At 39.1% G+C, this 23,869-nt stretch overlaps 1 protein-coding gene across 3 annotated transcripts in view; it reads right to left on the bottom strand.

Annotated features, from left to right (window-relative positions):
- usp9 (ubiquitin specific peptidase 9) overlaps window positions 1-23,869 on the bottom strand; it is a 353,775-nt gene that overhangs the window by 155,306 nt on the left and 174,600 nt on the right. For all 3 annotated transcript variants that reach the window (XM_041210976.1, XM_041210979.1, XM_041210975.1), the window contains 7 exons: window positions 22,906-23,039; window positions 18,954-19,041; window positions 17,507-17,849; window positions 4,381-4,476; window positions 3,824-4,035; window positions 2,820-3,060; window positions 152-301 (listed from right to left, as the gene is read on the bottom strand). In XM_041210976.1, coding sequence (XP_041066910.1) covers window positions 152-301; window positions 2,820-3,060; window positions 3,824-4,035; window positions 4,381-4,476; window positions 17,507-17,849; window positions 18,954-19,041; window positions 22,906-23,039 — 1,264 coding nt within the window. The remainder of the gene's footprint in view (window positions 1-151; window positions 302-2,819; window positions 3,061-3,823; window positions 4,036-4,380; window positions 4,477-17,506; window positions 17,850-18,953; window positions 19,042-22,905; window positions 23,040-23,869) is intronic.

Genomic DNA, 23,869 nt, shown 5'->3' with positions numbered 1-23,869 from the left:
TGAAAGAATTAAAAATAGTGGAACTTACACAGCAAGTTAAACGGAGTCCTTCCTGATGTTACATCAAATTTAAAAATATTTTCTTTATAATATATAATTTCCACATACATCTACATATATACATATCAAGAGAACATTGCAATATTCTTACCACTCCAGGTAAACAGCTTTCTACCTCAGGATTTGGACCATCACTGTAGTGGTTACCATGGTTTCCAGGCGATCCCGTTGAAGAATCAGAAGAGCTGTCAGGACTTGAAGGCATATTTGAACTTATCTGTGTTAGCTTGGCTGTAATAAGCTGAAAAATAATCCTCCCATCAGTATTAATGTAAGAAAATTTTTAACCTGTGCTATATCTTCAACAAGACATGGACAAAATCTCATGAGTCACATAGAATATGATGTATGCCATAATTTACAACTCTAGCATCGACTATTTTTCTGCCCCACATCTTTGAATTATTTCTGTAATTTCTGCTCTGCCTCCTGCAACTCACTATACACTGCACCTAGAACTTTGAGTGCCTAATGGGACACTTTTGGCAAGCAGAACTAACAATGCAGGATGAAGTGACACAACATAACTCATTTACCATGCTGTTAACAAGTTTGTTTTAAAATTTCAACAATTTTTCATCCATTCCAAAGCATTTTGCTACAACCCCACAGTTTGATAAAACTTCGGTTAGAGCTTTGCCAATTGCCTTTTGTAAATCTGGTCACATATCAGTGCTTTCTTCCCACTTCAATTGTCATGCAATTTGTCAACTTGGAACTTCGCCCTTTTGAAGCCATTATAATTGCTGTTTAACAAGACTTAATCTTTCAAGAAGATTATACCCACAATGTACAGCTCATTATAGTAAGGTCAAAAACATTTGCCATATGAACTTTGACACAACTTTTAAAATGTTGATCTTTTATAGGCTTCCCCAACTAATGACCACGTAGTAATTTTGCTTCACTGTAATATTATAGTCAGATACAAATACTTCAAAATATACAGGGGGATAAAGAAAGCATTGTGGAAAAATTGAGCAGATACCAATGGACTAACTTGCTGCACCCTAATAACTTTTCAGCAACTGAATCGGCAAATGATGTTAACTCTACTAATGAACCTCTACGTACGAAAGCAGAGTTTCAACTGTTAAAGAGTTTTATTGCAAGAACAACTGCACAGGAAGATTTGTCACTTACGTTCTATGCAGATTTTCTAGGTTAATATAAAATATCCAAATTAAAATGCAGCAGTTAGAGTTCTTGGAATGGAGATGGTTGACTTAAGCACCAACAGTTCCTGTGATGCGTCTCCAACCATAATTAGAGGTTAATTCCTATGCTTCACAGTTTTGATTGGTTGCAATAGTAAAAGTGGGCTTTTGAAAATTTTTAAGCATAATAAATATCTTTACAGGAATAGACTATAAATGTGAAATTTTCATGCTAAGAAAAGCTTAAAAGAGGGTTTAACTGTGCAGGTACAATACGTATGGATACAAGGTTGCAACTAAACTGCAACTGAAATTTCAGTTGGGGATTATTTGTAATTTTAAATAAAGACAAGAGGAATTGTTGCAGAAACTTACATAGGAAAAGGTGGGTCAGGAAGAATAATGTATTGTAATCCAACAGATATAAAACAACCTTGAGAACCTGATCTAAACACATGGTCAAAAATAGGTTTTGACTCACTGGTCTGATTTTTGAGGGGATTGACAGCATTACCTGAAGTGAATACTGCAATTGATCAAGCTTGTGCAAGAGCTGGTGTTGAGCCTAGTTTTTTTTTAAACCATGAGCATTAAGTTACTCCTCTCCCCCATCAACCACACAACATGCATGTTTTACAATTTACAAATCCATGCCTAGCATCTTTGATAATTACTCACAAATGACCAATTTCTTCCTTCTATCTTGATTAAATATCTGCTCCTAAAGCACACCTCCCACCCCCACTCACGTCAAAACAGAACATGAAATGGGATGTCTCTCCAGGCTTTTGGTTGCCATTTTAGTGAAAATGCCTAAGCAAGACGCATTTGGCAAAAATATCCACGAAAGCCAGCAAAGCTTGGAACTTGCAAATGTTACATGACCACTTAGCTGGGCCAATCTAGATCAATTCCATGCCTTGAGAGGATTGAATTTTAAAAATAATCACCAGTTTAAGCATTTGGCTGCTATTCAATGATCACAGCAGCAGAAATGTTTCTAATTCATGTCAATTAATTGTCACACAGGCATGATAATTTTCAGCTAAGCAAAATGTAATAACGGAAATGCATTACGTTCAGATTGCATATAATAGATTCCCTGAAGATATCAATGTTCCCTCCCAGTGTGTCACTGATTGGCAGGACAGATCAGATCAGTGCAATATTTAATCACCTGGACTGGCACAATCCTTGAACTGATGTATTGGAAAGACGACACAATTTCAAAAAAAAAACCAATAGTCAATATAAAGCCATAAAACAGCAGAAAATTATGTTACAGGATGCATTGCCTGCCAACCAGCCAACATCATGCCATTCCAGGATCTTCAGTACATTGTGCTACCCCAAAATGTGCCTTCCTGTTTACTTCCTCTTACATAGTCAACTGATCATTATTTTAGCAAATCATTTCTGAAGAAAGCAACATATGATGGATATTCCATAAATTAATCTAATCTGAAAAGTTTATGAAAATTACAAAAAGACAACTCATGATTCCCTATAGGAGATCAGTGACACTTTAACATTGGGCTATTTCAGTCCCACTTCATCAATTATAGTCACTGTTGGCGATACATATTTTTATTACATACTTACTGTTTTATCTTTAAGATTTAACTGCCCGATTAATTTCCGATCATCAGCAGGATCTACAAGTTCACCACCAATAAACAGTTCTACCTTCGTATGTGCACTGTTTGCTTTTATTCTACTGAGGATACAGCGCCTAACAGACCCAATGGTATCATTTGTGTGAGACCAAATATCCAAATCTTCCACTTGGCGTCCTTGATTTGGAAACCGTACAACAAGTGATACATGCTTTCCACGAAAAGCTCTGAAAAAAGAAAATTCTAGTTTCATTATCCCAAATATATAAAGCGATGAAAATTGCTCCACTGAAGTAAGCCTCAATATATCTAAGGCATCGCAATTAATTATTCCAAAATGTAGTTTTACTTAAGTAAACAGGGTCTCACTTCATAACAATTAAAGAGTGGCATTTTGTGAAGCTGACTTAAGATCCTTTTGTTTGTTATGAAACTGAAATGAAACGGGCAGAGACCATCTTTAGGTTTTCTGATTTTGATACTACCTCCATCCATCTAGGAAGAAATTGCATAGATCTTCTTCAAAATTGTCAATACAACTAAATGACTGATCAACGGAAGTATATTTCTCCACAGCTAAGCTGTTCAAAAATGGTTACTTTATATATGATTAGTCCAGCATGAAAAGACCCATTCAAAGGGCACACATTTCAATAAAGGTAAATAGGTCCTTAAAAAAAATAACGTAAAATTAAAAGTAAACTAACAGAACATCTAAAACTGAGGGCTTTCAGTACTTGTCATCAATATTGCTGTACATCATGAATTATATACTTACCTGCATCCTGAAAGACATTGTATATCACTTAGCTGCATGATCAAAATGAATTGAAACTCATAACTTGAGTACAAAGATCTCAATCAAAAACCAAATGCAGTTTTAAAGAAAAAATGAAAGCTGTCCATAAAAAAAGCTTAGCTCATTCACTGACAAGAATGAGATGAAATTATTTTACCTTAAATTGAAAGCAGTACTTCTGACGTACATACCTTGACATTGGCAGAATAGTCCGTTCTTCATGGTAGTCGCTGTCGCATTCATTTATGTACTCCCGCAACACTGTCAATACACGTACCATCCGTATTGCCTCTTGCCTTGCACAATTAATACTGTCTTTGTCACCATCTAGTACACACAGCGTATCGTAAGAGGCCTTCAATCGATCAAAACATGACTGAATGAAGTCTTCATGAATCTCTACCTATTTGTAGAAATATTAGTAGCATTAGACATTGCAAACAGATGTACATTTACAATATATTCAACTGGCTGAAACAATAACCAATTTTTCCTCCCCACACACGCCCTCCCCCACCCCCCTGCAACTTTCCTCCATTATTCATCATACACACACAAGCAACTGAACATATGTTAAGGTACATCAGTTGGCAATATTAGAAGATAGCAAAAATTCTAAAGTAAAAGTCCACCCATAATTGCAAATTTGCTCGACAGGAAATTTCTAAATTACAAAGAGCACAGGTGCACTTCCACATTTAAAGAAGCCTACGCTGAGCAAGCACTACATTCAGAGTGGAACACCTACCTGGTTAACCTGCAATCTTGGGCCAAGGTTCGTGTATATTTCTTTTAGCAGGTCTATCGCTCTACTGGCAATGTCATCACTTCCTTGAATTACAACCTATTGAACACAGGCAATGGTCAAGGCATTAAAAATTCTAAGCAAAAAGCATGGAGTTGAACTCAAGCCCAACTTCACAATTATATTCAATTTATAACCTCAAATAATGATATAACATTCTTCTAAGTTGCCACTTGAATTTGTCCTCTGGTGTTGCCTTCCTAATTCTTTGAATGTCATTCAACCATGCCAATGATCAAGCAGGCATCCAAAGGAGGCACAGCTGAGAAACCATTGAGACACAGTTCAATGAAAATCCTGGCACCATAAGAATCTGGTCTTGCCCAGTCAGGTTTCACATCAGTTCTTTCTTATGACTAGAGATTTCATTCTTATAATGAGTTTGTTCACCAATACGTGAAGAGAAAAACCAAGCTATAATCACACCTGCGATTTCATTGTCACTCAGCAACATGGATAACCCCCTACTCCAAAACAATGAACCATGTGCAGTTGTCGGAGATAACATTACGCTGAAGTGCATCAGATGTTGTGCAATATTGGGTATACCGTCAGACTCAGCTGGCTTATTTATTGTAAAAACTTAGTTTTATAAAAGCTATTGCTCAATCCACACAAATGAGAAGGTTTAAACAATAGTTTAGCCCTTTGGCTTAAATTAGTTGCTATCAAGATGTAATAAATATATGTCCAATAAATATTTCCAGTCATGAAGTTTGCAGCAACTATAACTTACAACCATAGTTTGTGATTTAACTAGTCGGATTCTGGGCATTTGAACATTTATGTATGCAATGGAAAATTATAGCAAGTGCTTATCCTTAATCCAAGATGACTTCAGACTCCATGGGATATTAGGATATCCTTCATTGGAGAAAGAATGATATCTTAGAGCACAAAATCATTGTTAATCAATGTTAATCATAAGCTGCATCATATAGCTTGGACTAATATTACTGCGTTCACTCTTCCATATATTTTTGGATAATGGGCAACAGCAGGAAAAGCAGTCAATTAAAACATGCTTTGCTTCAAATATGCATGGAAAATAAAGCCGTTATCTTCATGGATCACATTAAAATCCAATGTTGACATCATACTTCTGAGTATACTAAACCATGAAGCTTCAATGAAAGAAACAACACTATCGACAAATTGGAAAAGAGCCAAACTCCAATGTCAAGCATACTGACCAATCATTTTTACATTTATTATTTTTCCAACACATCAACCAATAAATAATCAGAATATCACAATAACCAAATTGAGCATTTTTAACTGTTGTCATGAGCTGTGCAACTAGGTTTTTCTCTCAGACGACCACAGTACAAATCCAACACACTTATTCCAGTTTCTACGCAATATTCTGTTCAGACAATATGTTACTTCACAATGGCACAAGGACTGGGGAGTTGGAGGAGAAATTATTCTGGGGTACAATGCACATAAGATCCTAAGAAATAGGAGAAGTAGGCTATTCAGTCCTTCCAGCCTGCTCCGCCATTCAATAAGATTGTGGTTGATCTGATTGAGGTTTTAGCTCTACTTTCCTGCCTGTCCCCCACAACCCTCGATCCCCTTGTCGATCAAAAATCTGTTTAACTCAGTCTTGAACATAGTTAATGACCCAGCCTCCACCGTTCTGAGGAAAAGAATTGCAAAGTCTAACAATCCTCTAAGAAAAAAATTCTCCATCTTAAATGGGAGATGCCTTATTTTGAAAATGAGCCCCTCAGTTTTAGATTTCACCACAAGGGGAAACATCTTCCCAGTATTCACCCTGTCAAGTCCTCTCAGAACCTTGTATTTCAATAAGATCACTTCTCATTCTTCTAAACTTCAATTAGTACAGGCCTAACCTGCTCAGCCTTTCCTCATAAGGCAACCTCTTCATCCCAGGAATCAGCCAAGTGAACCTTCTATGAACTACTTTCAAAGCAATAAAATCCCTCAAGTAAGGAGGCCAAAACTATACACAGTGCCCAGATGTGGTCTCACTGAGGCCCTGTATCGCTGTAGCAAGACTTCCCTACTTTTATCCTCCATTCCTCTTGCAATAAAGACCAACAACCCATTTGCCTTCTCAATCACTTGCTGCAACTGCATGCTAGCTTATGATTCATGTTCCAGAACACCCAGATCCTTCTGTACCACAGATTTCTAGTGTCTCTCCAATTTTTTGCCTACTCATTCAATCTACCTATGTCCATTTGCAGACTCATTTTGTAGTCTTCACAACTTGCTTTCCTTTCTCTGTTTCATTGGCAAATTTAGATACCATGATCCATCAAGTCATTAATATAAATTGTAAATCACTTAAGTCCCAGCACTGATCCGTGGCACTCCACTAGTTACATTTTCACAACCCAAAAATGACCCATTTACCCCGATACTGCTCTATGTTAGCTATCCAATCCTCTATCCATGCTAATATGTTATTGTGACATCATGAGTTCTTATTTTGTATACTAATTTTTTTATATGGCACCTTTTCAAATGCCTTTTGGAAATCCAAAGATACATCTACAAGTTCCTTCATATAAACATTACTTGTTACTTCCTCAAAGAACTCTAATAAACAATTTTCCTTTCACAAAACCAATTTGACTCTGCATGGTTGTATTATGATTTTCTAAATGTCAACTTATTACATCCTTAATAATTGATTCAAGCAATTTCTGTATGACATATGTTAGGCTAACTGGCCTATAGTTTCCTGCTTTCTGTCTCCCTCCTATCTTGAATAGAGATGTTACATCAGCACGTTTCCAATCCACTGGGAACATCCCAGAATCCAGGGAACTTTGGAAGATTACATCTGAAGCAACTACTATCTCTTCAGCCACTTATTTTGAGACCCTAGGATACAAGCCAGCAGGTCCAGGGGACTTGTCAGCCTTTAGTTCTCATCATTTTCCCAATACCTTTTTCCCCAGTGATCATGATTGTTTTAAATTCTTCCCTCCCTTTTACTTAATTGTCAACTATTCTTGGGATGCTTTGTGCTTTCACCAATGAAGGCTGATACAAAATACCTGAATACTTCCATTTCCTTGTTTCCCATGAGTAATCCCTGTCTCACCCTTAGCTACTCTTATCCTTTTTATGTACTTGTAGAAACTCTTTGTTCTTCTATTTCTGGTTAGCTTTCTCTCGTACTCTAATTTTTACCTCTTTTTTTTTAAGCCATCATTTGCTGATTTCTAAAACTTTGCCAATCTTCTGCCAACCACTAATCTTCACAGCATTGTATGCCTTTTCTTTCAGTTTGATACCACCCTTAATTTTGTTAGTTTACCATGAATAGTACATTCTTCTGGTGGAGTATTTCTTCCTTATTGAAATATATCTGTGTTGAGAGTTATGAAATATCTCAAGTGTCTGCCACTGCTTCTCACCACCCTGCTTTTTAACCTATTTCCCCAGTCCACTTTGAACTCTATCTTCATAGCTTAAATAAAGGCAATTACAAGGGTAAGTTAGGAGTCAAGACCCACGTTTCTCATCCTCAAACTGAAATTCTATCATGTTATGACTACTTGGTGTCTAGAGGCTCCTTTACTATGAGATCATTAATTAATCCTGTCTCATTGCACATTACTAGGTTTAAAATAGCCTGCTCCTTGGTTGGCTCTGGAACATACTGCTTTATAAAACTGCCCTGAATACACTCTATGAACTCATCTTTCAGGCTACCTTTGATAATTTGATTCATCCAATCTATGATTAAAATAACCCACAATTATTACAGCACCTTTCTCATAAGCCCACATTATTTCTTCACGTATATTCTGTCCTGCTGTGTACTGTTAGGGATATAAACTACTCCCACAAATGACTTTTTGAAGTATGAAAAAAAGTAACACTGATATTATTTGAAATGCTAATTGAATTAATTAATTCTTCTAGCATACCTTTAGCCACAATCAAAATGTTTTAAATATAATCAAATTCATCATCTTCGGCATCCAATGCAAAGAGTTAATCAAATTCAGAGTCACGTGGCATCATCATGAGGATCCCACTTTGATGATTTGGTACTTTTGGTTTCAGAATCATCGTTCCATAACAATTCATCTTCCTCTCCATTAACTGAATAGGAATTTCACATCAATCTGGCGACAGTTTTTACATTAATAGCATCTAACGATTTGATGACCCAATTACACAAAACATCAAGTGGGGCAGCAAGCATACTGCCACTCTTAGTGAAGGTTTTGTCTCCATCAACCTTCCACATATTCCATTTGGCACAACAATGATCCTTTCATGGCTTGTTGAAGCACACATCCAAAGATTGAGCTACGGGCAACAGACGTTCTGGCGTAACTTCAATTTGGGTTTTATTTCTTCACAGGCGCTGCTTGTTCTCATCAGTTAAATGGGATCTGAGCAGATTCCACACTAAAAGCTGTGTTTTTTGTTTAAGCCGTCGGGGCGCCTATTCCACACATTATCAATCCCTAATTTCACTCCATCCTCATTCATCCAACATTTGTCAAGGACAGACACAAACTTTCCTGCAGGGAACTTGATTTTCAGCCTAATGTAAATTTGAAAATTACCATTGGTTTTAATTTAATTTAATTCCATTTGCCATGCAGCATGGTGAATCTTTTCTCATGCCATGTGGTTTTCATTAGAGCTGTCATTGAACCTTTCCACTCCATAGTTCAGCTGATGGGCATATCAAAATTCACGGGTGTTTCATCCATGCTGCCAAAGTAACATAATAGGTACTCATGTTTTTGCTGCTGTCTGATGAATCGTTGGAAACAGGTAATTTTGGCATTAATGTTTTTTGGTAGTCTCCGAGCGATCTTGGCTTTCTGCTACATAAAGTAGCTACAACTAGCTGTTGGCCTAAAATCTTTGCTTGACTCAATTTGATTTCGCACATTTAAGTACACTGTATTTCTGGCAATGACGCAGCTATTCTGATGATGTTCAAGCACCCTTCAAAAAAATTCATTCATGGAATGTGGGCGTCACTGGCTCAGTCAGCATTTATTGCCCATCCTTCACTTATTGCCCATCTCTTATTACCCTTGTTCAGAGGGCATTTAAGAGTCAACCACATTGCTGTGGGTCTGCAGTCACATGTAGGCCAGACCAGGTAAGTACAGATTTCCTTCCCTAAAAGGTCATTAGTGAACCAGATGGGTCTTTACAACAATCAGCAATGGTTTCAAGGACATCATTAGACTTCTCATTTATTTATTTTTATTGAATTCAAATTCCACCACCTGCCATGGCAGGATTCGAACCTGGGTCTTCCCAGAGCATTACCCTGGGTCTCTGGATTACTAGTCCAGCGACAATACCGCTATGCCATCACCTCCCCAGATTTTTGATATGTGCTTCTCAAGATCAGACTAGTAGCTGGCATCTGTTCTGATGGCATATTTGGTCTTTGGCATCTTCTTCCGCATGGATTCCTCCTCCTTCCATTCTCACGCGAGTTTTTCACTAACACTGATTTCTCACGCTGCAGCACAGTCATGTGACAAGTTGGCAAACATTATTACTTTTAGCTTGAAACCAGCTTCATACTTCATTCTTTTTGTTGAAGGACCCATTTCTGTTCATCATTTGCCACATGCACAGTCTGCTCTGTGTGGGCATCCCACACATCTTTTTGCCAACACAGCCCATATCGCCTGCTTGATCCCATGTGCCGACTTATAAGCCAAGTAAAACTTACATTTCTCAAGTGAAAAATTGAGGCCAACTCCTAACACGGTTGTAACATTTCTTAGCAGAGGTGGGGGCCTGCATGACTTAAACTTGAACTTAAAAGTTCTCCACATTTCTTAGAACTATAAAATGTAATTGAACACCAAACAAATATATATACATTTCTTGCTCAGAGGGGAAAAAAGAAAACGTAGACAGCAAGAGTTTAGGATTCATTCTAATTTTATCCATATAAGTTGTAACGGGATATTTGGAAAATACATCATTCCAGGAATAACAGCCACCAATGAGCAATGCAGTTAAAGGACACAGCTATAAGACAAGTACTTACAAATCCACTTATACTCATTCAGGATCGATAATCTTGGTCCCTCCAGTTACTCCTCTGTTACCTCTTTCACCTTCAAGCACCTCACCTTATTCCAACATTCCCACGTCCTTGAAAATTATTGTTCTCCAGCATAACTTTCTCAACAAGATAGCCTTTCTCCTTCCTCCCTCAGTCGCTACACTGACAACTCAGCTTCAATGAATTTCATCTCCATCTAAACCCATCTTGCCCTCTCTCCTCTGATTTCATTGCCCTTCTGTCGTCCCTTAACCTTTCCCTCCATATAACCTTGCCATCTTGCCTGGCCTCCCTAATTCCATGGTTACAATCACAGATAAGTAAATCTCTGACCACTTCTTTGCATTTCTCACCACTCACATTCTCCTATCTCATTCCAACTCCACTTTCCTCTGCATCCAGAGGATGAAACATGAAGAGTCAATGCAAGTCAGCAAGAACAAGGGTGATGTTGAGTGGGATAACATACACAGGTAGCAGAATTTTTGATGAAATGAGGTTTAGAGGGTGGAGGATGGTTGGCTGGTCAGGGCAGCATTTGAAGTAATTTGAGTCTGCATGTGACAAAAGCATGAATAAAGGTTTTGCAGCAAATGGGCAGAGGCAAACAATGTTATAAAGGTAAATATAGGCAATCTTGATAATGGAGAAGGTAAGGTTCAAAGTCTGTGCTTGGGGGGAAACAAAGTCTGCATCAAAAGCTAACATGGAATTGGTAACAATTTTGCGACAGGTTGAAAATTGGTTAGGAGATAGGATAAAGAGTAGGGGTAAAGGATATGCACTCATGATCTGTGGGTCGTGACAAGTCTGTTCCTGAGAGATCTGTACTTGGCTCTAAACTTTTAACCATGTTCATCAATGAGTCAGATGAAGGAAGAGAGATTGTATATCTAAGTTTGCAGATGACACTAAGTTGGGAGACACAAAGTGAAAACGGGAGCATGACATTACAAAGGTATGTGAACAGATAAAGTGATTGGCAGAACTTGCAATTGGAGTTTAATGTGGGGAAAGGCAAGGTCATCCACTGTGGATCCAAAACAAGACAAAATGGAGCATTTGATAAATGATCACAAACTAGGAAGTGCAGGAGAGCAGGGATTTGGGACTCCATGTAAACAAATCACTAAACTAGTGCACAAGCACAAAAAGGATGCAGAAAAGCTAATCTCGAGGGCGTTGAAAAATAAAGGGGAGCAAAAAGTATTTCAATTGTATAAAGTCTTGGTCAGACCCTGAAATGATACATTCAGTTCTGCACACTGCACCTCAGGATGGATATATTGCCTTGGAATGGTTCCGGCAGTCATCGGAATTATACTGTGGCCTAGAGTTAAATTATGAAGACAGATTGCAAAAACTTGGTTGTATTCCCTTAAGCACAGCAACTTAAGGGGTGATCTAACTGAGGTGTTTAAAATGATAAGGAATTCAATAGGGTAATTTCACCTACTGGGGAATCCAACACAGCCTTATATTGTCTTAAAATTAAAATCAGGTCATTCAGGCATGAAATCAGGAAGCACTTCTTCATACTCAGGGTAGTAAAAATCTGGAAAACTCTTGGCCAAAAGGCTGCGGATGTTGTCAATTGAAATTTTCAAGTAGATCAATAGATCTTTGCTATTCAAGGGTATCAGGGGATATGGAGCTCCACCAGATCAATGGGGTTGAGGTACACATCAGCAATTGTCCAACTGAATGACAGAACAGGCTCAAAGAGCTGAATGGTATATTCCTGTTTCTATGTTTAAGTGCAGATGTTTATGAGGTGAAACTGTCATGATATTTCTAATATTCAGCTGGAGAAAGTTATTGCCACCCCTGTGGGGGACTCCTGATGTTATGGTTTCCAAAGGGGAAGACATGTTCTTGTAAGCAATGACCAGGCAGGCAACAGTGGAACCAAGGGAGGGCTGCTCCATTGATCTAAAAACCAGAAGAGTTGGACAAGAATGTGATTTACTATATCTAAGGTCACAGAGAGGTAACCTGATTAGAGGTATTCAAAATGGGAGTTTGGTCAGAGGTGCAGGGCAAGTCTGGGAAGGCATCACTTTTGAAAACCATACAAAGAAAAAAATAAGGTTCGAGATGGGTCTACAGTTAGCAAAGGAGAGAGGTGCCAAGGTCTGGTTGTTCCTCTTTTGAACAGCACAACTGAGTCTGAATCAATTGTTTTCTCTGGCAGTAAATTCTACATTTTTGATATTTTAGATTTCTTTCCATGATTTGCATAAAATTAGTTTAATTCTACTTTTCTGAATTTCCTACTGAAGAAAGTTGTTACTCATCTGCTGTGTCAATTCCTTTATGTTTGAACAAAAACATCCACTCCATGGACAGTAATCCTACAAGCACACTACATGCTGACATTTTAAGGCTGTAGAATAAGAAGCATCATTAATTTATTCCATATTTTATCAAACACCCAGCCGTAATCTAGCAATTCCAAAATGTGAAATACTTTAAAACAATATGAAGTATCAAGAAGAGTATAATTGATGTCCAATACTTCTCTCTCCTCCTCAGTCATAAAAAATGAGCCATCAACAAGATGATAAAGCACTTGGAAAGAAATTCAAAAATAAAAACTTAATTGTCTGATTTTGAGGGGTTCAATAATGGTTTCCAAAAATAATGCAATAGTCTTCAGTTGCAAGGACGGCTGGAACTTTATGCCCATAGGCTTGGCTGAATCTGCAGACCACCAATTTCATGTACCAACCTGACTTGTTTGTGCCTTTAAGGTTTCTGCTTTAAACAGACAAATCCAGCTATTTGCCCTGAATTATAAATAGTTTAAGTGGTAGATACTTTCAACAATAAAACTCAAGCTCAATGACTAACAACTCTGACACCTGACATGAGACACAAATCTTGTATGTGACAACAGAGCAATCAATTAATCCGTACATTTCTCTGGATTCCAGCATGTTTGCTGACACTTATGACAATAGCTAGGTCAAACATTGGTACCCGGCATCAATGCTATTCTTCCAGGAACGGTGGAACATACTGGAAGCCTCTGAGCTCAGGGAGCCTCTTCTGCCATTCAATTATATCATGACTGACTTGCGACCTAAGACAATATCTGCATTTTGCCCCATATCCTTTCATAACTTTGGTTAACAAAAAATGAATCATTCACAGATTAAAATAAACTGATCTAGTTTCAATGTTCTATGCTGCATTGCCAATGTAGAAATTTGTTCTGCAATAAATCATCAGCAAAGACATGATGATATGAAACTGATCAGTTCCTTTCAACTTCACTAACTCCAAGGGAAATTTTAACTTTAAACAAAATAAACAATTGTGCCACCAACTACAAACATTCCCTTCGTTGTAACCTCAAAGTAGAATGAGAACCTCAGTTTTTGTACAGTAAAAAGATTAAACTGAACATCAAGAATAGTTTTTTTCATAAGAGACATTCTTGAGGCTCCATACATGTATACAGCAAACTCCAAGCTTTTAAAGAACATTTTTCAAGATTTTTCTTTTAATGCTGCAGGAGAAAAAGGGAGAATGTACACAAATTTCAGAACATTATGAATCTTTTATCAACAACTGACAAAAAAAAACCCCAATTTGGTTTCTAATTTATTCTTTCAGGGGATGTGGGTATCGCTGATTAGGCCAGCATTTACTGCCCATGCCTAATTGCTCTTGAGAAAGTGATGGCGAGCTGCATTCTTGAACCATTGCAGTCCATGTGGTGCAGGTACAGTACATCCACAGTGCTGTCAAGAAGAGGGTTCCAGGATTTTGAGCCAGCAATAGTGAAAGAATGGCGATATAGTTCCAAGTCAGGATGGTGACAGGTTTGGAGGAGTGCTTGCAGGTGCTGGTGCTCCCATGCATCTGCTGCCTCTGTCCTTCTAGATGGTAGAGGTCACAGACTTGGAAGGTGCTGTCCAAGGAGCTTTGGTGAATTGCTGCTGTGCATTTTGTAGATAGTACACACTGCTGCCATATGCATCAGTGGTAGAGGGAGTGAACAGTGAAGCATTGGGGTGCCAATCAAGTGAGCTTTGCCCTGATGGTATCAAACTTCAAGTGCTGTTGGAGCCGAACTCATCCAGACAAGTGGACAGTATTCCATCACACTCCTGACTTGTGCCTTGTAGATGGCGGACAGGCTCTGGGGAATCAGTTGGTGAGTTCCCAGAATTCCCAGCCTCTGATCTGCTCTTGTAGCCAGAGTATTTATATGGGGTTGGCCCAGTTCAGTTTCTGGTCATATGTTAACCCCAGGATGCTTATAGTGGGGGGTTCAGCGAAGGCAATGCCATTGAATGTCATGAGGAGATGGTTGGATTCTCTCTTGTTGCAAATGGTCATTGCCTGACACTTAAGTGGCAACTAACATTTGCGCCACCCATCAGCCCAAGCCCAAATGTTGTCCAGGCTGTGCTGCGTATGAACACAGACTGCTTCAGCATCTGAGGAGTCACACATGATGCTGAACATTGAGCAGTCAGCAACAAATATCGCCCACTTATAATCTTGTTTTGGGGGCGGGGGGGAAAGAGAGAAGAGAGCACGGTGGTGTGGGTGGAGAAAGGTCATTGATGAAGCAGCTGAAGAATGGTTGGGCCTACGACACTACTTTAGGAGCTCCTGCAATGATGTCATGAAACTGAGGACTGACCTCCAATAGCGACAACATTTGTGCTAGATATGACTCCAACACAGAGTTTTCCTTGCTGATTCTCTGACTTTAGTTTTGCTAGGGCTCCTTGATGCCACCCTTGGTCAAGTGCTTCCTCGGAATCAACGGCTCTCACTCTCAAGTTACCTCTCGAGGTCAACTCTTGTCCATGTTCGGTCCAAGGATGTAATGAGGTCAGGAGCTGAGTGGCCCTGTCAGAACCCAAACTGAGCATCAGTGAGCAAATTACCGCTGACCAAGTACCACTTGATAGCACTGTCGATGACCCTTCCCATCACTTTGCTGATGGGACAGTAATTGGCCAGGTTTGATTTGTCCTGTTTTTCGTGCACAGGATATAATTGGGCAACTTTCCACATTGCCAGTTGGATGCCAGTGTTGTAGCTGTACTGGAACAGCGTGGCTAGGGATGCAGCTAGTTCTGGAGCACAAGTCTTCAGTATTATTGGCGGAATGTTGTCAGGGCCCATAGCCTTTTCAGCATCCAGTGCCTTCAGCCATTTCTGGATACCACGAGGATGAATTGAATTGGCTGAAGACTGGTATAGGAGATTCTGGGGACCTCAGGACAAGGCCAAGATGGATCACCCATTCGACACTTCAGATTGGTTGCAAATACTTCAGCCTTGTCTTTTGGACTGATGTGCTGGGCTCCCCATTATTGAGGATGGGGACATTTGAGGAGCTGCCTCCTCCAGTTAGTTTAATCGTCCACTACCATTTATGGCTGGATGTGGAAGGGCTGCAGAGCTTGGATCTGATCCGCTGGCTGTGGTATCGCTTAGCTTTATCTATTGCATGCTGTTTCCATTGTTTGGCATGCAAGTGGACCTGTATTGTAGCTTCACTGAGTTGACATCTCTTTTTTTAGGTATGCCTAGTGCTATTTCTAGCATGCCCTCTTGCACCCTTCATTGAACTAGGGTTGAACCTCCCCTATTGATGATAATGGTAGAGTGGGGAATATGCCAGGCCATGAGGTTACAGATTGTGGTTGAATACAATTCTGCTGCTACTGATGGCCAACAGCACCTCATGGTTGCCCAGTTTTGAGTTGCCAGATCTGTTCAAAATCTAGCCCATTTCGCACGGTGACACACAACACGATGGAGAGCATCCTCGATGTGAAGACAGGACTTTGTCTTCACATGGACTGTGCATTCATCACTCTTATTGATACTGTGATAGACAGGTGCATCTGCTAAAGGTAGATTGGTGAGGATGATGTCATGTAGGCTTTTCCTCTTATTTCCCTCACCACCTGCCACAGGCTCAGTCCAGCAGCTATGTCCTTTAGGGCTCGGCCAGCTCTCTTTGCAGTGGTGCTACGCTTGATGATGGACATTGAAGACCCAGAGTACACCCTGTGTCCTTGCCACCCTCAGTACTTCCTCCAAGTGGTGTTCAATATGGAGGAGTATTGATTCATCAGCTGAGGGGGGAGGGCCATAAGTGGTAATGAGCAGCAGGTCTTCCTGTTGATGTTTGACTTGATGCCAGTGTGCAAGACTCCCAGACAACTCCCTCCCAACTGTATACCACTGTGCCACCACCTCTGGTGGGTCTGTCCTGCTGGTGGGACAAAACATGTCTAGGGATGGTGATGGTGGTGTCTGGACATCATCTGCAAGATATGATTTGTCAAATATGACTATGTCAGGCTATATCTTGACGAGTCTCTGGGACAGCTTTCCCAATTTTAGCACAAACCCCCAGATGTGAGGAAGGGGGACTTTGCAGTGCTGGGTTTAGGGTGACCAACCATCCCAGACATTAGTAAATAAAATAGATTTTCACGACAAGCAGCAGCAGTTTCATGGTCACCATTACTGAGGCCAGCTTTTTATTTCCAGATTTATTAAGTGAATTTAAATTCCACCAGCTGTCGTGGTGGAATCTGTGTCCCCAGAGCATTAACCTGGGCCTCTCGATTACTAGTCCAGTGAAATTACTATTATGCTAGCACCACCGACAATTTTCTTCAAAATTCCTCATTTAACTGAGCAGATTCAGACAGTTCACATCCACAAATATCATTGCTCACTGTCAATTCATCCACAAAATAACATATTTGTTGCTTTCCACCACTTTGCTCAATGGCATACAATTATGAATTTTTTTTACGGATGATCTAGAGTGGCAACAGCTTTAACCTTCCACCAATACCCAACTACAAGCAAAAACAGAAAATGCAGGAAATACACAGGTTTGTCAGCATCTGTAAAGTGAAACTTTACCTCTTTCATTGCAGCTATTATCACACAATTTTACAAAACAACTAATACAACTGAAATGCCACCTAATAATCTTGGTAATAAATTGAAATTGGTTTCTTTCCTTACCCTCCAAAGATACTCCAGTCCTATTAACTCAAGATCATCCATCATATAGGCACGTCGTTTTGCTACAAGCTTCCCTTCTCGACAGTTTACAGCTTTGAAAAACCGTTCAAAGCACTTCATTCCATTTTCAGTTAAGAGAGAAGGATCCAGTTGAAGAACATTATTTTCAAAGAAGTCCTTGTTTATGTCAGGGTCTAAGTCAGGCTCATCTCCCATCAACTTAGAAAACCACTTGAAACAGGCTTCCCGATCACAAAGGTAGACAGCATTCTCAGCCAAACACTTCCAGATTTGCTTGGCTTGAGGAGCACACAACCACAGCTGGCCATCCTTCAATAAAAATCTAAGGAATAAAAAGCAGGTTAACTTTTTTACATTTATGATAGAATAGTTTTTAAAGCAATTAAAACTCGTTCGTTGACTGTCAGTCATAATCAATATATTGTCAAAAGCCAAGAGGATAGGCAAGGGTTTTCCCATGCCTTCAGCGCTCTGAAACAAACATGACTGTGTGGTTCTGCTTATAATCTCATCTTTGTTCTTCCCACCACCAGCAATCCCTATCAACCCACAGCTCCTGCCGTCCACCTGAAGAAAATATCTAACTTTTATTTATACCTAACAAAACAGTGAAGTGAGCTAAGGAATTTGGAGCCGAGGACAACCATAAAACATCGACCCCTTTGATATTTTATAGCTCATTGATAAACTAACATGCAATGACATGCGTTTTGTCCTGTGGCACACAAAAGCAATGCTCTCATGACAATTCTTTTCCTCAGGAGAAGCAAAGCAATCCACGGTAAAATAAGTTACAAATACATGATTATCCAACAAGGCAGTGGTTAATTGCACAGATAAATGATACATGAAGGCAGCTTTGTATTCAAAGAATGGTCCTCTTTACTTGCATTCCCTACATAATCCTTCAATCATAATATAGCGTCATCGTCCAAGAGTGAATCATTCTCATGAACAGGCCGTCACTTTTGTATAGGACCGAGACTCAAAACTGTGGATTCTATTTGGCAAAGTATTATGAAAGATAAGTTATAATTTAATCGACTATGTCTTGTGCTACAAATATGCCAGCCTTGATCAAATAAAATGTGAATGCAGGTTTTATCATCCTTGGAAGTCATTTACATATTAACATCCAGTCAGGTGGAAGCAGATTTTTCAACTAGTGCAATGGTGCTTTTAGAGGGCTGACTCTCTTACATCCTCCATTTCACCAAATAAAAAAGATGCAACACCTCACTTCTTCAAGGCTGAGAGATTAGATGTATATGCAGTCTTGGAATTTGAAGCCAAATCTTTCTGGTTCGAAATCATGTTCCACATCCTCAGCTGTGGTGCAATCACTATTATCAACCACTAGCAAGAAATCTTGATCAGTTTGCTTTCTAAACTATAAAAATCAATTTTCATATACAAATCAACTCACCTCAAGAAATTCAGTCTCTCCTGGACTTCTTGCACATGGCTATATCGACTCCCTGGCCTTACAGTCTGTGGATCGTACTCTGGGTTCTCTGCAAGATACAAAGTCACCCATTAATGCACAGGAAATCTGTTGCACATTTAGTTACAAAAAATGTAATGACAAAAGTTGCAGAACATTGGCACTGTATCCCCATTTCACAAGAAAGCCAAAACAATCCATGGTTAAGCTGGGTTAAAACAGGAGAGCAAATCCTCAGTAATGTATTCAAGGATCTACCTAGATTATGTGAAGTCTGTGTAGTGGAGAGAGAACACACCACCTCTAGCTTAGGCAACGGGTACTGCCATTGAACCAAAACTGGCTATGTCTTATGAAATAGATATTATCCAAATATGTTGAAAATTAGCTTTGCAACAAAGGCCAGACAGTATTACTAAATGGAAAATATTTTGTCTGGGAGGTAGTGACCAATTTTGTTCCACACAGTTTGGGTCATTCTCTGTTCACATAATTCATGAATTATATGAACAGAAAATTACGTGGACAAGCGACTTGCAGAAAGGAGATTAATCACTGAAGGACGTAACATCCCTTAAGTGCAGTGAGAAGCAGATGAATTTTAATGTGAATACAAGGTAATTGATATACAAGTAATGACTGGGGATTGATCCTTGCTCATTGCTTAAAATTACAACATTAAGGCAAAACAATTGCCAATAAAAAAAATGAGGTGCTGTGTTTCATGTGGAAAGCACTTGATTACAACACAAAGTTATGAGGATGTTGCAAAATTCACCACTGAGGCCAATTCTTTAGTACAATGCAGCTTTGGCACGATTTCAAAGTGCATAAATTAGATAGACAAATAATTCTAGGCCCAATGGGTATAAATTATGGGATTCATGTTATTGAAATTACTTTGTTGGAATAAAGATTGAAAGGAGGTATGAAACTGCTCTTGGAAAGAACTGATGTTATATGTAAATATTCTATTTACCATGAACAGCGAATACAAAAGACAAAATTACAAACTTTTGCAAATTACAAAATTAGCAAGTCTTGAGTGTGACTCCAAATCAATATTATTTTCCCTCCAGACAACAGTGGATAATGTGAATCTCCCTACCAGAGAAAGCAGTTAACTCTTGATCATAAGCTAACTTAAAAATCTGAATTAATACATGAGAAAAGAGTTTGAGATTGCACAACCACTAATCTAAATTATTTACATAAATTAGGAAGAGCATATAGAGATCTTGGTGAGGCACTCCATAATTCATTGAACAACCAAAGGGAAGGTCCAATAGATCAAATGGCTTATCATTCCAAGCTTCACGTTCCTTGGTTAGGTGTACAATAATTAGTACATGGCAGCACTGAAACAGGCACATAAGCACTTTGGGAAATTATCAAGGTGGTCCACCAAGTATTTATAATGAGCAGGCAAGCAAACAGGTAGGCTTGAAAGCACGAGGTGGAGGGTAAACAGGGTAAGCAGACTAAAAGAAAATAAAACAAGAACAGGATCAGCTATTTAGCCCTTCAAGTCTGCTCCACCATTCAATATGATTGGCTGATCATCAACCTCAACTCCACCTTCCTGCACTTTATCCACATATCTCTTAATCCCCATAGCATCCAAAAATCTATTGGTCTCAGCCATGAATGTGTACAACGACTGAGCATCAACAGGTTTGAGGCAGAGAATTCCAAAGATCCACAACCATTTCAGTATTGAAATTTTTCATCCTAGTCCTAAATGGTTGGCCTTTGAGTTTTTCCATGGGATGTGGGAATCGTTGGCAAGGCCAGCATTTGTTGACCTTCCCTAATTGCCCTTGAACCGAACGGCTTGCTAGGCCATTTCAGAGGGCAGTTAAGAGTCCACCATATTGCTATGGATCTATCAGGTAAGGACAGCAGATTTCCTTCCATAAAGGACATGGATGTTTACAACAATTGATGATAGTCTCATGGTCACCATTACTGAGACTAGTTTTATATTCCAGGTTTATTAACTGAATTCAAATTCCACCAGCTGCCATGGTGGGATTTAAACACATGTCCCCAGAGCATTAGTTGGGTCTCTGGATTAGCAATCCAGCAACATTACCACTATACCTCCGTTTCCCCTGTGACCACGGGTTCCAGACTGCACAGCCAGGGGAAGCATCCCCCTAGCATCTACCCTGTCAAGCCTCATAAAAAAAATTTAATTTCAATGAGATCCCGTCTCATTCCCCTAGATTTGAGAGAATATGGGCCGAGTCTGCTCAACCTCTCCTCATAGGACACTCCACTCATCCTAGGATTCAGTCCAGTGAACTTTTGTTGTATTCCCTCAAGGAAAGAATATTCTTCCTTAGGAAAGACGATCAAAACTGTACACAGTACTCCTGATATGGTCTCACCAAGACCTGATATAATTTCAATAAGGCTTAATCATTTTTTTTCTCCATTCCCTTTCTTAGGGTTTGCTTGCTTGTAAGAAGAAAGACTAACATGTTATTTGCTTTCCTAACTGCTTGCTGTTCTTTCAGGTTTATGCACCAATTAATTGCCAAACTGTAACTGAAGGAGGAGTTGTACAGGATGAAATAATTTGAGATAGGGACTTGTACGAAGCAGCAGGGAACAATTTTAGGCCATCGCAACCTTAGCAGACATTGGTAGAAGCAAAATGGAGGGCAGGCATTTTTCATGACTGGCATGAACTGCAGCCAAACAGGAGAAGCCAAGGCAGGAAAAACAGGCAACAGGCCCAAATTAATAGCTAAGGTTTAAGCCAAATATACCAAATTAAGCCTCAGGTTCTCAAGCAGCAAACTACTCAAAATAAATTACAGGAATTTACAACACCATACTGTAACTAAGAGTAAGAATGAGAATTTTATTTAAATTTGCTCAACTTGCATTTTGTACTGCTTTTATCAGCACATTTTTGTAGGGACAGGGGAGAGGAGGAATTTGAGGACAGCTTGAATCAAATTAAGGGCATTATTGTTATGTCATCAGATGTTTTCTGCTGCTTATTCATTTAAGACTGATACTTCCTGTAATATGCCAGTGGGATTGGGAGCTTTCATAAATAATTGATTTATTGAGCTACTCAATGTTTTGCTGCTTACTTGCTCCTTATTAGTGCTAGAAATGGATTAAACTGATATTTCTGATACTCAATCATACATTTGCTTGATGATTGCATAGCTAAGTCCTTATTTTAATCCATCGCTCGTAACATATGATGCCCTGAATTGTAAGACTTTCAAGTGTGGCAACTTTCCAACAGGCCAGGCACAATATCTCTAAATTTGATGAAGTCTTAAGAGACAAGCTATCAATGTCAGTAACCAATTTCCTGCCACAAATTCAAATTTTAGGGAACTTCTCCTAGCTCATTCATCCTGTTGAAGCATTGACTCACAAATAACTTCCAGGGCAGGCTAAGGCAGCTTTTTTATTCTCCCCTTCCCAATACTCCCCAACACAACATTTGCCTGCATGGTACTTCAGGACAGCCTAAATGAGAAAAGTGGCAAGATATTTTTGGAAACAATTTATTTCTAAGTCATCTACCAAATTAATACTCAATTTGTTACACCCTTTCCACTATGCTATTCTTTACTATTCTCCCCCACTTGCATACTTAGTCTTCCAGTTACTCTGGAATATATACTTCTGGAGTTCAATCAATCCACCTACCAAGTGAACATTTAGATACAAAATGCTGCCTAGCTACTACAATTTCCCTTCTTTCTTGGAAATGGAGAATTCTGTTGCTTAGCCTGTTATTCTGAAAAATCTTAAACATTCACACAAATTAAAAATCATCAGTAGATTCAAACTGGTGATACTCTGGGATAGGAACCCAATTTATTGTAAACAGATTTAACCGAGTGAGTGGTTAAGATGTTTGAACGGTTTGTTTTCAAGAATAAGTCACACACTTTACCTTTATGAAATTGCCGTATATTCTCCATATAGGCAGAGAGGTTTTCAGCTACCAAGGTAACCAATGAATGATTGTGTTGAAGCTGGTTAATCAAGTCATGCCGATAGAACACGTGAGGGCTTCTTTGGGTCTGGCTACAAAGAAAACATTTATGTTAATCAATACCTTTGATGACGTTCATAAATTAATCCATTATGGTACAAACTGATGAGATCACTTCCAATGTGCATGAATATAACTCCCAAGGGCAATGGCTTTCAAACCTTCAGGTGCAAGAGCTCCCTTGGGGATCCCATATCCTAACAATGTCAACTACCAATGGAGAACAAACAACAGAAACAATGTGCTAAGGAAACACAGACAATTATAACTATTTGAGGGAAAGGCATCTGCTTACTTTGGGAAGCCAATTTGAATATCTAATGGTCAGAAGCACACTCTGTAACAACAAAGCACTTGTAATTAATACCAAGCAAAGCTTTCTACCGCAGAACACACATTTGATGTTTGGGATGAAATCAACATTCTATTAAACAGATACGAATAGTTTGTCAATAGGCCTAATTACAAAAGTAGCGAATTCATGCTGAACTTTTATAAAGCTCTGGTTAGGCCACAACTAGAGTATTATATCCAGTTCTGATCACCACACTTTAGGAGGAATGAGAAGGTCCTCAAGAGGGTGCAGAGAAGATTTACCAGAATGGTTCTATGATGAAGGATTTTAGCTGCAAGGTTAAGTTGAAACGGCTGGGGTTGTGCTCCTTGGCACAAAATGGTTGAGGAGAGATTTGGTAAAGTGTCCAACACTGTGACAGATTTAAACAAATTGGACAAAAAAAGGTGTTCCCATAAACAGATCATACAAAGATAGAGATTGATCGATTTAACCTTTTGGTCAAAATATGGAGGGAAGGAAAAACCTTTTTGTGCAATGAGTGATAATGATCCAGAATTCACTGGC

This window comes from Carcharodon carcharias, chromosome 18 (genome assembly GCF_017639515.1).
Source record: "Carcharodon carcharias isolate sCarCar2 chromosome 18, sCarCar2.pri, whole genome shotgun sequence".
In the NCBI taxonomy this organism is placed as follows: domain Eukaryota; kingdom Metazoa; phylum Chordata; class Chondrichthyes; order Lamniformes; family Lamnidae; genus Carcharodon; species Carcharodon carcharias.
This window is presented reverse-complemented; position numbering and strand designations above follow the sequence as displayed.